The sequence below is a fragment of the Cupressus sempervirens genome, chromosome 11, assembly GCF_028749045.1.
Source record: "Cupressus sempervirens isolate cs-2001-9-10 chromosome 11, ASM2874904v1, whole genome shotgun sequence".
In the NCBI taxonomy this organism is placed as follows: domain Eukaryota; kingdom Viridiplantae; phylum Streptophyta; class Pinopsida; order Cupressales; family Cupressaceae; genus Cupressus; species Cupressus sempervirens.
This window is the reverse complement of record NC_143128.1, coordinates 813922873-813938365: the sequence shown is the minus strand read 5'-3', so window position 1 is coordinate 813938365 and position 15493 is coordinate 813922873. Positions and strand designations below refer to the sequence as shown.

Here is a 15493-nt window from a genome sequence, read left to right as displayed (position 1 = left end):
TCCTATTTTCTAGAAAAAGCACGACCTTTTTTTCTTTTGTAAATCATGTTTTTTTGAAATCACCATTCTCGGCCTTTGCAGGGTTTCAAGATCACTAGTTTTTGTTGGCATTCTTCTGTGCCTTGTGACTGCAAATCATGTCTATATTGTCACTAGTTTTTTTGGCCCCGATTTGCAGTCTTTTAACCCCAAAATCCTACGATTTCTACTGCTGCTGTTTCCAGATTATGCTCGTGGTTTTTGACGAAATATCTAGGTTTTTTGGTGGCTTGTTATGCTTAGTGGGTGACATCTAGGGTTTCTTAAACCCTTAAAACCGGATTGGTGCCCAGAAACAACAATTTTTTTGCAAATCTGCCATTATCGGGGGGTTTATTGCAGCTAGGGCCATTTTTGGTCAAACCCCTAATTTTTGGGCTTGAAATTTTTTCCTAATTACAAATTCTTGGTGGGTTTTTAGAGAGTTGAATTGGGTTGTGAGATTTTTCTAGATACCTAGATTTTCGTGTCTCGATTTTTGAGCTAGCGGGTCCAGATATCAACAACATTTTCTTTTGGGGTTTTTTGAGCTCTCTTCTAGGCTTTTTTTTTGGGTCTTCCATTTTGTTGTGTTGAAGTACATGCTTTTACAAAACTTCACACTTTTTCATTGAAAAATGTGCTAGGGCATCTCTGACTAATATTTTGTTTGAGGGAAATCGTCCAATGATAGCAATTATGACACGTGGAAACAACAAATGCTAACCATCTTCGAATATTGCAACAAAGATAAGGTGATTTTGGGTACTACAACTTGACCTACTCAGCTAGTCTTGATTGAAGCAATCTGGTTCGCAACTCATAGCGAACAGTGCAAAGCACTCTGAGCAGACATAATTTGCCTTTTACGCTTTTTGACAACTTTGTGCTATAGATAGATTAAGGAAGGGTATTACGGTAATAGATAGTATCTATTATATCTACTTAGTATCCCATGGTTATCTATTGTAATCTCTTGTAAATATTAGAATATTTCTAATATTTAGTTTTGTGTTTCTAGAATAGAATGTTTCTATTCTTTACGATTGTTTCCTAAGGAAAAATCATTCAATCTCTTGAATAAATTGATCTCTTGATTACTATAAATAACAAGTAAATATTTTCCAATTACTTTGCAATAAAATATACATGACATCAAATTGTGAAGGAGAAGGAGACATCATGTAGATCTTGCAAACAAGTGAATATGACTACTTTTCATTTTGTACCAACACCAAGGGAAAATGCACAACAGTGTTGCATTTAAGGTTATACACCTCATATAATCACATTAACATTGCAATTAAAATAGAAATATTTAAAGAAACCATTTATGAATATTTTGACCATTTATCAATGAAATTAAATAGTTGAAATACCCAATAACATATATGGCACAATATATTAAAAAATTCCATAAAATCATGATGATGTGAAATCCATAGTCTTGAATGTAAAATAACAAAATAACATCATAAGACATCATAATGCAGATCTTGTTAAAGTACTAACAACATACTCACATATAATTGTACACTACTGCAAGAACCAGAATAAAGTGCTGAAATCAAATGCATCGCATGGTGTAAACACTAGATCAAATTGGATGGCTACGCACGAAATAACTTTTTGATACAATCCAAATCTAGGTAACCACTTGCACATACATCAGTGAAACCATCGAATCACATCAGAGCTAAGTACAGTAGACAACAAGCTCCATTGCAATTGTAGTCTTGGAATGGATACAAGAATAACTAAGCTGGGTACATCTCACAAAGCCAACACAAATGCATAGCACGAGAATAGTACACATATAGAACCAACGCAAAGCATCTCAAATCAGGTTCACAACCAACCAAAGCACCATGGTTCACACAACTGGATATGAACATAAATAGCATGTCGATGTAATGTAATGTCCCCATTTTCAAATAGGACTTGATGATAAATAATATGATTATAATATTAATAATTAATAAATAAATAATGATAATAAAAGATAAAGATAGATTACAAAATCTAATATTTTAATAAAATATAATTGTTAAGTATTTACTAAATGAATAATATTAATAAATGAACAACATAAAGGAACACATTTAGGCAACTCAACAACATTGATGGAGGACAATTGTGAAAAGGACAAATTGAAGCCTTTTCACTTGGGTCTCGAGTAGGGTGAAAGAAATATCAACTGATTTCACAGAGGAGCATACAAGGGACTGTCCTAGAAGAGGAAGCAACAAACATAGACAGAGGAGAAGATTCAAAAAATAGTTGATCTATTTTTATATCTAAGAGATAGTACAATAATGCATGTTAGGTATCAAAGATAGGCTTGTGCAAGTCATTTGGAATTCTTATTCTTTGTTTGGGTCTTCAACTCAGATTTGGTCTATAACAAAACACGGAAAATAATAGCAGCTATGGAAAGCATCGACCTAAATTGGAATGGATGTGGGAGTGTATTGAGGCGTAGGCATTTTAATATTCAAAGCTAAAAAGACATTAAGAGATAATGGCCTACACATATTGGTAGCAACTTTTTCCATCAATTTTGGCAGCAAAATATCAAAGGGAGAGCAACGAATGATATCTTAATTGATAACAATTTTTTTAGAATGGGCAGTTATTGTTTTTGGGATTGGCAGCGAATTGTAATCCTCATTAGGGAGCAAATTGTTCTACAAGTGGGTAGATTGAATTGAGAGTTTCCAAATCATCATAACCATTTAAAATTTTGAACTCGAGACAGATTCATCTGCAAGGCCAAATTAGGAGGAGAATCTTTCAAAGGAATTCAATCAAGAGTAGTGCAGAGCACCTACAGCCGAAAGAATACTTCATTAGAGATTGATTTTAAAGGAGTCACTAAAACTTAGATTGAGAAGCATCGAAACCAATCAAACTTGAACAACAATTTGCCTCTGCATCTTAGGTAGTGACCTTACATGAATTAGAAATCGAGGTCTACCATCAACAATGAATTACACCCAAATTTGGACGACAAAACATCATTAGTTGGTGGTGAGTAATCTCCATACTTGGTATCAAATATATGAAATTTAAAAGATTTACTTAAATTTCAATTCGCATACAATTCGTTTTGCCAAATCCAATTTTTTCGCTGGATCCAACTAACTATTTTATATTTTTATAATGTTGAACTAAATTAGGGTTCACCACAATACAAAATTATCTTACTTAGCTTTTTAATGAATGTGATGGACTCTATTGACAATCTTAGATTTTATAGACATCGCTTTGTGTTGGAGCAAACTAAATACGCTTAGCCTTTTATCCGTTTAGCAACATCTAGGGCAGTATCCTTCAAAGAAGTAGACCCCTTTTTTGAAGATCTAGTGTAAGAGTGCTAGACTTTTGTTGAATCTAGACAATCTAGGCATTTTGCTTCCAAGTTTTCTCACCCATTGTACAACAAACCCTATTGCAAATCATCTCAATGGGCTCCGAAATCATTCTGAACCTCTTTAGACAAATGGGTTCCAGAATACAAGTCCCAAAATTTTTACCCTAGATCAGATCCCTTCTTGCCTCTCTGAAATGAGAATCCACAACCTTCTTCCTAGTGAATGGCAAACCCTTAAACCTACCTTACCAAGCAAACTTGTATCTTTCAATACCAATGCCATCAAGAATGGAGGTTCAACGAATGTGCAATCTTAAGCCAATTTGAGAGTGTCCGTCAATAGCGATTCAGCAAGACTTTCTCTCAGCATTAAAGGATGTGCATTTATTACACACACACATATATATTTTATGTATATGTGTTATACATAAGGAGTTCAAATATATGTCTTAGATAATATAATTCTATTTTACATTCTTAAATACCAATACTGGAGATTCATAATAAGACTAACAATTTATATTTTTTTATTTTTTTTCGGTCCACATAAAATCTCATTGTCTTTTATTTTAAATCCTTTTTCTCATATCTTTTTCTGCCCTTATGCATTAAGTGCTTGTGTATTTATGTGAGGTAGAGATTTCAAAGGACTTGCCACTATTTGTGTCTTTCAAATGACGTGGGACCCTAACCAAAAGGGGTGGCACCCACTTTAGATATAGTGCTCAAGCATAGTAATATTAATAAACTCCTAATATATTACCTAATAATATTTTTGTGGGTGATTCATTGTTATTAGGTAATATATTAGGAGATTATTAATATTACTATTCTTGAGCAATATATCTAATTAGATAGTAGAAAAATTGTGTGTTTAGATAGAATGTAAATAAATGATAAATTGAGTAATGGAATATTTAACTTTTTTAGTGGATTATGAATATATATATTCATATTGTTGTTGATAATTATTATTAATAATCAAATTGTGTGTTAATGGTTTAGGAATATATAATTTTAATTAGGCATTATATATTTACTCTTAAGGGTATTTAATAATCATCTCATATATCTATATGGAATAATATATTATATAATTGTATTTTAATCATGTAATATATCACATTGTATTAGTATATAAATATTTAATGTTTTGATCATGTTTAATTATTGGTTCTCATTTAGGGAGGGGACACAATAGTCAGGAGCAACCTAATTATGCTAGGTCAACTAGGAAAAGGGGACACAAATTCCTCCAAGAACTTAAAAACAAAGATTGGGAGGCGATAGGACAAACAAAATTAATTGATTTGTTTCATGTAGGAAAGGGGAAAATTCTTCCCAATGAGCCATGAATGTCCTGAATTGGAATGTTAGGGACCTTAACGCCCCTAACAAGAAGCACATCCTAAAGCGTTGTATATCAACAACACAGTAAGATGTCATTCTTCTCCAAGAAACAAAATTAGATAATTTGGAAATTGGATGTGTTAGATAATCTCTAGGACTTGAGGAAATTTGGGACTCTCTAGCTAAGGGAACTTTTGGTGGGCTAGCTATCTCATGGGACCTTAGGAACATAACTATCTTCTCACTAGAGAGCCATGAGAATTGGATCTGTCTAGTCAAGGGAGTTAGAAAAAAATCAAGCTTTAGGATCTTTAATGCGTATGGCTCACTCCTAAATAAGGATAAGATTAGGGTTTGGAATGAGTTAGAAGTTAAATTAAAAGAATTTAAAGGTGAAGTGTCCATAATATGGGAGACTTGAATGCTGTTTCAAAGCCTTTAGAAAAATGGGTGGGGGTAAGTAAGAAATTGTGTAAGGCCACTAAAGATTTCATGAATTGAATAAATAGAAATGGGCTTCTTGAAATAGCAACTCCCAAATAATAATTTACTTGGAAAAAATAGGAGGAAGGGATTTAGTAATATAGCTGAAAAATTAGATCGATCTTTTATTCATGGGTACCTATCAACAGTACCAATCTCCTTGGAATCAACAGTAAAACCAATTTCGGGAGCTGATCACTATCCAGAAGAGCTGAAAATCATTGAAGAAAACAAACCTTGTAATTGCTCATTTAACTTTGAACAAATGTGGCTCAAGGATGACAATTGTCTTAAATTGATAGAACAATAGGAAATGGGGGGCATCAGGATCTAAACTTTTTCAAGTATTCAATAAACTAAAAATTATCAAACACAAGTTAAAAGGATGTGTTAGTGAACATATTGTCCTTTCCAATTAAACAATAATCTACTCTATGCCCAAAACGTGGAAAATCCAATAATATTTACAACTGTTGGGAAAACATAATACTTATTTGTTTCCCTCTCTGCATTTATAGGTACAACTCCCTTTACAAAGATTTATCAATGAGCTCAAAAGAAACCAACAATAACTAAATACACACTTTTACTAGAAAGTGCATAAGGATCACTCACGTACTCTTAGGTACTGAGGTAACAGTTTACATAGTTATTTACAGAAAAGAAATGAAAAGCTCACAGTCCTTTCACCAGCAATAATCTAACTAGAATCTAAACACTAGCACAGATCGAATCGATCATGCAAGAAAATAAATGAGAATGGACCACAAAGAAATAGCAGTAGATATTACCTGCGACTGATTATCATAGCTCACAAAGTAACCACAATCAAATTGCTTCAAACACAAAGTTTTAAAGCACAATAAAAGGTGACAGATATATATATTCAAAAACTTCCTTCAGCACAAAGTCTTTTGAAAAGCATTCATATATATATATATATTCTAATTCTATCTATCTATCGCTATTTCTATCTAATTAACTTGAAACAGTACTAACTTCATCAAAGTGTATTTTTGCCTTCTAATAATCTAACCCCTAACTAGTTAAATGCTCTAATAATCTAACCCCTAACTAGTTAAATGCTCTAGCATTTATAGTTCTTACATATCCAAAAAGGCCTCCATTAAAGCCTAGCCTTTCGGTTCAAAACAGTTACGAGCAGTAAAGACAGTTTTTGAAACAATTGTAAAGAAATAAACAGAAATTAACTGATTTAACTAAACTTTGTCAGCAGTTTTCTCTCTGTTAGCCACGGTTTTCTTTACCAGCTTCTAGCTCCTGAAGGCATTTGCGAATTCCTGCATTGCATTGGAGTATGTGTATTTTAGGCTCAACAATTTGGACCTGCAAGCATCATTCTGCCATTTGAGTTCTTTAATTCTTTGGCTTTGCTGCGGCATGAGGTTCTTATTTAGTTACAACATCGATTCGATGTTTGCCAGTGGAGTGAAGTCACTAGGAGTAGGTGTATCATTGTCTTTGATTTTTGTCACAGCATCATTGAAACTTCTTGTTAAGACCTTGGAGTCTATATTGCCATCTTCGAATTGTGGAATCCCTATGGGATTAACAACATGCATATCCTTTAGGAGCTCTTTGTGCATCCCAGCGATCTCAGTCTCCACTGATTGCGTTTCCTCAATGGCTTCTTTGTAAATAGACTCCTTCCAACCCATAGTACTCTTCAAGGTGAATAGCATGCATGAGTCCACAATTTTACTAAGAAATTTCAGAACTCTGTATTTTTCAACCTCATTAACCTAAAATACGGTGGCTTGGCATCAATTCTGATCGACTTCCCATATTGGCACGATGGTTTGAATTTCGCCCAATATTGTCTCTCCCTCAACACATGTGGTAGTGAAATCTAGGATGAACTTACTATCTTCCTTTATTATAGAGGCCACCCAATCCTGTATTGCGTTTGAGAGTAGTTTTCCATTTTGCATCTGTTTGACTAACTGTTGGCTATCTGAGGAGTTGGGATCAAAAGGCTGTGGGATTTTAACCAGTGGAAGAGCACCTAAATTCATCAATGAATCTATATAGGCGGCCATGGTAATTACCAAGGCCTTGAGCTCTTTCTTTTCTTTGCTATCTTTCTCTGATTGGGTCAGCATGTGATCTCCAGAGAATTTGAAAAAGTGGTTACTTGTGTCTCTATTAATGGCTCCTAACTCCACAGTAGTGACCTTAAAGCCTTCAACATCAATTTCTCTAGATTCATTCTTCTGTTTGTATGTGGCGACTTTAGTTGTTACTGGATCTTTGATCAGATGTGCATCACTTTTTAATTTCTTGCTCTTAGAGCCACGCGTTGCATATTTGGTAACGATATCCTTAAAAGTTGTAGATACAGGCTGTAGATTCCTTTTTTTGCTGATCGAATTAGATTAACCAAGACAAGATAGTAGGAGTAGTGGAAATTCCTTGAGCTTCCTTGGTGGGAGTCATGAACTTGGGTTGATCTGGATTAGGAGCTTCAATTAGCTGTACATCACCATCAGGATTATTCGAAAAATTGAGTTCTTTGCCTAGACCCTATCCTTGAGCCATCATCTTCTCTTTTTGAATTTCCTATTGCATGAGTGCGTCGGATTTGGTCTTGGACTTGGTTCTAGGGGTCGTGGTTTGTGTAGGAGACGACGTTCTTTTCTGCTTATTAGGAGTCGACAAACTACCTGCAACATGAGATGAAATCGGAATGTTAGAAGCTAGTGGTTCAGAGAAAGAAACCATCTTTGGAGATTTTCCAGTTTGCTTTTCATTGATAGTCCTCATGTTTCTTCTCCTTAGCCAATTATCTGTGTGAGTGAGGATAGATCTGGTCCTCAAGTTTATATCATCCTCTTCTCCTTGGCTCCAATCTACTTCCAATTCTTTCAACTCACTTGTCTCTTCTCATCCTAGTTCGACAATGTCTGAACCATCTTCAATCACCCCTTCTAGTTGGAATTTCAACTTGAGAGAAACAATTTGTGGAAGTGTTAACCTCGAGTGATCTCTTCTTTACACTTCTTCATCATTGCAATCCTGCCATAAATCCTCTAAATGTGGAACTGTAGGTGATTGACCTTTCAAACCAAGAACTTGGGCTGCAAAACCTTTCCTGTCAAAAATCCTCCTTCCCTGATAGGATCCAAAATTGAAACTAAGTAAATTATTCCCGATGACTGAGGCATTAATCATGCTGCTGCAGGTTAAATGGCCAAGCTTAATAGGGAAAATCGATTCCCAGTTTTCTTGAGGTAGGTTGCCTTTAATCACTGAAAACAACTGTGTACAGACTTCGGCTAAGATAAAACAATCTAGTGCATAGCGAGGTAGTTTCACTAGTTCTTCTTCAAATCCGCCTACCCTCAAATAGGTGAATTTAGGAAACTAAATAAAATAGCTCCTATAATTTTGAATCAACTTTTGGGCTTCTAAGGATAACCTTGGCATTGGTGCCTTATTTAAGCCCAAATGTATACTCTCTATTAGCACATCATGCACCATCCTAAAATCTTCTAATACCCTATCTCTTTGGAGCAAAGGGTAGTATTGGTAGATAGTTACATCTTCACTCCAAGTTTCATGTGGAAGAGAGGTAATATTACTGACGCAGGCAATGTAATAGGTCAAATAGGAAGTCATATAGAAATTTTCTCTAGATTCCTTAGCATGCTTAAGTTGGCTTCTCAATGAACTGGCAATTACCTCAGCCCAATCCAACAGTTGTTCTCCTTTCAGAATGATTTCTACATAGTGATACATCCAGTCTTCAAAAAGATAAACATCCGCCGAACCTTTAACCTGGTGTAACAAGACCATGAGGTCATGAACATGAAGTTTCATATGGTCTTTGGTGACTATTTTGGGCAACCTCGAACCACCTCTATAGTTTGTCTTTGTCCACTTTCTAGCATTGGTGTTACGGTACTTGTTTGGACTTTAGTGATACTCCACTAAAGACTGGGTAGGGCTAAAGGTGGCAAAGGTACATTCAGATAGACCTAAAACTAAGGAAATGGTTTTTCCTTATAAATAGATAACACGGATTCCCCGTCTTTGTTCAAAATGCTTTTGGTCCTTACATCATAGTGGTCAATGCATAGCTGAAGTAACTCAGGACTCAAAAGAGTAGGGGGAAAAGCCACAGCTTCAATTAAAGCATTGGTTAAAATTTCTAGACAACCATTGGTCTCATTAGCTTGCTCAAGAAAATTGGTTTGCAACTTCTCTACCCTGACACCTTCCAAGTTGGTATCGCAAATGACAGGTCTTTTACATTCTAAACTGGAAATGTTTATGAAGAAACATAAAATAGACTTCATTTCAAGTAAGGAAATAAAATCCCAACACTGATTCTTTCTTTGAAATGTAGATGATAGAGCAAAGGGGGAGAGGTTTCTTGTATTCTCACCTGTAGTTTGCTGAGAAAAACTAGACCTTTTTCCTTTGCTTTCTGCTGCTTCTCCTTCAATTCATCGTTTCACACGATAAACAATAAAATGGGAAATTTGCGTTCTTTTAAAGGGAAAGGAGAACATACAGGTGAAAGTACAACCTCATAATGAGGCATTCATGGTGAATTAGTTGCGGCCTGATTCGCACGATTGAAATCCATGACAAGACCTCTTTATTTAATAATTCCCCCTTGCAGTTGTCTTTGCAACGATCACTTATTTCTGACAAACAATCTATCTTTTGGGTGAGAGATTTCCCCCTTTTGAGTCATGATGACAACCATTCTTGTGTTTGAAATGGAATTAATTAGAGTACGACCTCCAATCATTGCTTCTTGACACCTAAATTAATGCCTCGGGAACCGGGAATCCTTAGGGAATTGCGAGCACTTTTTGCCCAAAAACATTCAATAGTAGAACCACTTTGAACTGCTTCGAATTGAGGTTCGAAGCAGTTCAAAATAATATCCTTATAATGCTTAATGGGTCCCACCTGCAGGAAAAACGGTTAGTATCAAATCTTTCAGTTGAACTTCTTTGAACTACTTCAAACCGAGGTTCGAAGAGGTTCAAAGAGGTTCAAGGCATAAGAGACACAATGGACAACACAAGGTAAATCTTCAAATGCAAGGCTTGATGATATTCGGGAGATATGAAACCAAGGAAGGTTGGTTCAATAGTTAACTTGGGCATTCCAAAAGAAAACAGAGAAAAGCCAAACAATGGCAACTCAAAATAAGGCTAACAGGATGGAACTCTAAATTCTTTAGATTTATTTTTCAGTCTAAGATGACCTTGGAAGATAAATTGGTACAATTAAATAATGCAGTTATTAAAAAATGAATGGATGAACCCTTATATTTGGAAGAAAAGAACCTAATGAAGGAATATGAAGATGTCTTAGCTAAAGGAGAAATCATTTGGAAACAAAAATAAGGGAGATATGGTCAAAAGCAAGGGATAAGAATACAATTTTTTTTTTTCATTATAGCACCGAGCAAGACTAATGGTGAATAGAATACTATCCATCAAGGATGACAACAATGAAGAAAGGGAGACTCCTAAGATTATAGAAAGGGAAGCTGTAAATTGTTTTGGGAATATATTCAATAATAAGGAGGGGTCTAACCTATCAAAACAAAACAAGATTATTAAAAATATTCCTAATCTCATTTCCAAAGATCATAATGAGATGTTATTAGGGAAATTCACTTTACAAGAGGTAGAAGCTACTCGAGCATATGCATCCAGATAAATCTCTAGGCCCTGATGGATTCCAACTCGCTTTTTTCGAATATGTTGGGACTTCATAGGGTTAGTAGTGACTGAAGCTTTAGAGGGTGTAGGAAATTTTGGAAAGCTCCTTAGGGAGGTAAACAATACATTTATAGCTTTGATCCTAAAAAAGATAAAGTTGATTCCTTTAATGACTTTAGACCTATGTCTCTTTCCAACACCCTGTACAAGTTATTTACTAAAACACTAGCTTATAGGATCCATAAGCTTCTGCCCAACTTAATTAATGAGGAACAAATGGGTTTGTCCCAGGGAGATCTATCTATGATGGGGTGATAATAGTACATGAGGTTATTTATTCTATTCAAAAAAACCTAGAACCAAGTATGCTTATCAAATTGGACATAGAAAAGGCTCATGATAGAGTAAATTGGAGGTTCCTTTATAAATGCCTTGAGGCCTTTGGCTTCACCATACTATGGATCGGTATGGTCTATGAATGCATAGCCAGCCCCAAAATGTCCATCCTAGTTATTGGATCCCCAATTGGATTTTTTGAGACTTACAGAGGCTTGAGACAAGGGGATCCTATATGTCTCTTTTTGTTCATTCTTATGGCAAAGGCTTTAGGTAGGTCTATTTCTCGAGCTAGGAATAAAAGCCTTATCAAAGGTATTAAAATCAGTAGCGAGTTAGAACCTTCTACCCACCAACAATTTGTTGATGACATATGCTCTATAGAAAAAGCCCCATGGATGAAGCTAAAGCTTATAAGGCCTCGGGCCAAGAAATTAACCCGGAAAAATCAAGAATCTTCCTCAATATCTCCCCTAGCTTGGAACAACAGATTTATAACATTTTGAACTCAATAAGTGAAGCTTTCCATGCAAATACTTGGGTTTACCCTAAATATAGGTTGTTGATCCACTGAATTATGAGATCTCAGTATTGAGAAAAAAAAAAGGAGTCTTGGAAAGGAAAATTGATTTCAGCTGCGGGTAGAGCCACAATGGTCCACTTTACAACCTTTATATCAGCTGTCTTGAATCAACCTCCCCACTAGCAAAAGTGAGGAAATTGATAAACTTAATCGTAGATGGGGGACAAAAGGAAAATCTCATTATTGTCCTGGGATAAAATGTGCAGACCAAAAGAGCATGGAGGAGCAAGGGTAAACAACATTAAAGCCCAAGGGAAAACCTTGGGTTCAAAATTGGTTTGGAGGCTGTTTAGAGATCTCCATCTCAACTGGGCTAAGATCCTATTACATAAATATTTATCAAACCCTGACCCTATCAACCTATTTAGAGAGAAATCCCTTCCCAAAGGATACAGAACTTCATGAGGGATTGCAGAAACATAGTCCAAGACAAACTTACATGGAGCTTGGTGGATGGGGAAGACACTCTGTTTTGGCAAGATTCTTGCGGAGGCTTCAAAGTGTCAAATAAGGAATTTAACTTCACTTGATCTAGCAGCATCTTAGGATCTAGAGATCCATTGAATTTAACTTCACTCAATTCTGAAGATGGAGATGCATTGAAGAGTTTCCCAAACAAAGTCGAATCTAACAAACAGTCATACATACTGATAAGAATTTGGAAGTGATCAAGGGAAGTGCATAGGAATAAAAGCTGGCCAAGAGCATCATGAGATTGTGACTCAAAATGCAATATTACTTTCTCCCTTTATTCCCATTTTTAGAACCTTTTTCTAACATAGTTTTTGTAAGGATGCAAAAATATGTGTAAAGACAACACATATCTTTTATTCATTAATTGATTTTAATATAAAAAGTTATGCAAAAAAGACCCATTCCAAAGGAGTAGTTTTGGAATATTGTTGGGAAAGTTCTGTTTTTAAGATTGCGAAAGCTTGCCAAGGCTATTTTGGGAGCCAACGTCGAGATTGGTAGCTCCATCTGCTACATTGTTACCTCTTTATGAATGTAGGAAAAACTAAAACTTTTTAGCCATCAACCGAGCCCCATAATCTATCTCTTTTGACCTCCAAGCATTAACTATACTAGTTTCACACCATTAATAATAATTTGCTGTGCCACTGTGAGTAAAGATTTTCTTCCAAGTCTTTGTAAAGAAACCTTGATACTAGTGAATACATCAATTCCTTTGGCTTATCTTATGAACACCAAAGTCTCTAATTCTTTTTTAATTTTCTTTTGGAAATATTGGTTATCTTATTATTTCTTATTTGTTCTGCACATACTGTATTTAAAGAATTGATCATAAAGGAAATTAAGCATGTTTGGATTGAATCTCAATAGATTAACTTTGGAGTAAATTAATATATGATAGGGTAGATTGAATAAAAGCGAAGGAAAAACCTTTTCAAATAACTACAGTTCTCATTCAATTTTCGGTATGCAAGACAGAATGTTGTAATAGGGAAATGAAATTAATAAAATTATCTTAATGCATTCTTTACATGCTTGCACAGGTACAGCTTTTGATTTATTTTATGCTAAAATACGCAATGGAGATATTGCTCTCTGAATCAAGTGTCGTTACTGCATATTACTTTAATTGGGGTACCAGCTCTGTTGCAATTTTTCTTGCCCTGCTTGGATTAACGGTTCTACCAGTGAATATTGTAGTTGGCAACTATATCAGCAACATGTTTGAGGACAGGTTTGTATCTTCATACATGATAATATGTTTTTCAAATTTGCATTGATTGGAAGTTAAGGAACTTTACAATTCTTAAGTCTTACAAAAGAATGACAACAACTTTTTTGCATGAACTTGTCGATTTATGATGTTTAAGTTATTGGTAGCACTAAAGGAAATTACTTCATCTCAAGTGATTTTATGCATGGCAAAACATTGAAATCTAACAAAGTTAGTCCAAAGAATTCAAATTCTGAAATGGATTGTGTCAATGTGTGTTTTGCGGCACTTGGCAGCATAGACTAAAATAACAAGGATTTCTATCCTTTCCTGAACAAGGATATCAAATGTTGAACTTTGTGATCAACTAAGGCAACCCCAAGGTTTGCAATGCGAACAATCTGAATTTACAATAGATAGACTCAGTGAATGATGTAATTTTCTATTCTCACAAAGGGACTTACACAATTGTAATGTCCCCACTAATAGGGTTAGTTAGGGACAAGTAATACCTGCAAAATAAATGTTAGAATCATAATAATAATAAAACTAACTATATTATTTTACCCTTTAAGTTAACCAATCTTAAGGACGTCTCCAGATCGGGCTTCTTAACTCATAGCTACCTTGCCGTCATTTTGAGAGTGCACCCCTTACGATTCTTCTTGGATTGGCATCCTTTATCCAAGGCCAATGATATATGCATATGTTTGACAACATCATAATATTCTGGCACATCGATTATTGGCCATGGCGGACAATGGAGCTCTTACTATCTCCATGCTACATGCTTCGAGTCTCATTAATATCCATGGTGTTAACCCCATGAGCTAACACAATATTATCCACAAGTATGATTCATAAATATAAATAAATACAAAAACATAACTAAACAAATATAATCCATAAACATACCTTCCTTACCTTCTTTTTTCCAAGAGACAACCTTTCATAATACAAATATTTTGAAAAGTCACAACACTTCATAGTTATAATCCTTTCGAAAAGTCACAACACTTCATAACTAAAATCCTTTGGAAAAGTCCCAATACTTTAAAATCACAATATTTTTTAAGAGTAACAACTGTTCATAATTATGACACTTTCAAAAGTTCACATCCTTTCAATATCATTGATACCTTTTCAAAATGTCACTTTCTTATTTTCTTTATATTACTTTCCTCTTCCATTTTTCCTTTTTGAACTCCTCTCTTCTCCTCTTCCTTTTTTCCGTTCTCTAAAATAAACTCTCCTCCCTTTTATATTTTAATTTTAAGGAATCATGTCTATTTGTTAAATCTCTCTTGACTTTTCATTAGATTTAGTTAATTTATAGTATTCTATGTTATATTATTTATTTACTTATTTATGTTTATTATTATTTATTATGAAATTCTATTTAGAAAGTTAACATACTTTCTACAATATTGTTTCTTGTATTTAATTTTATAATTTAATAAATAAGAATTTAGAATTTCGTATGGTGTTGTTAGGAAGGAGTTAGTTACAATTACTGAAATTGAAACCTCACCCTAATGGTTTTAATAGAAAAATCCCAACGACCATCAGATGGGAACCAACGGTTCCTCTAAGTGTTCCAAAATCTTCATCACTAGGCTAATTTGTACAAGGCAACCATAGAAAGCAAGGACATTTCTTTTCTTTTTATTTTGTATGGGAGTGTGGCCGAATCATTGCCTTAATTCATCTCATGATTCCTAAAAAGCTGTTGTGTATGGAAAAGTAGATAGAATGAACATCTGATATAGAATTTTAAGTGATGTTTTGTTCCTACACTAACTTAAAATCAAGCAAAAGACAAAAGGGAAAGGGTTAGAGAATCTAATCTAGTACCCAAGGATAATAATGATAATGGATAATGCTTAGATAGACAAATTCCTTATGGAACTACTTTCTACTTAACAATTGGAGATAGCTCACAATGCCATAGAAAG

General features: G+C 34.7%; 1 protein-coding gene across 11 annotated transcripts in view; it reads left to right on the top strand.

Moving 5' to 3' along the window:
• Window positions 1–15493, top strand: part of LOC149532050 (SPX domain-containing membrane protein At4g22990-like) — a 115535-nt gene that overhangs the window by 59398 nt on the left and 40644 nt on the right. For all 11 annotated transcript variants that reach the window (XM_089811566.1, XM_089811564.1, XM_089811561.1 and 8 more), the window contains one exon: window positions 13369–13559. In XM_089811566.1, coding sequence (XP_089667692.1) covers window positions 13369–13559 — 191 coding nt within the window. The remainder of the gene's footprint in view (window positions 1–13368; window positions 13560–15493) is intronic.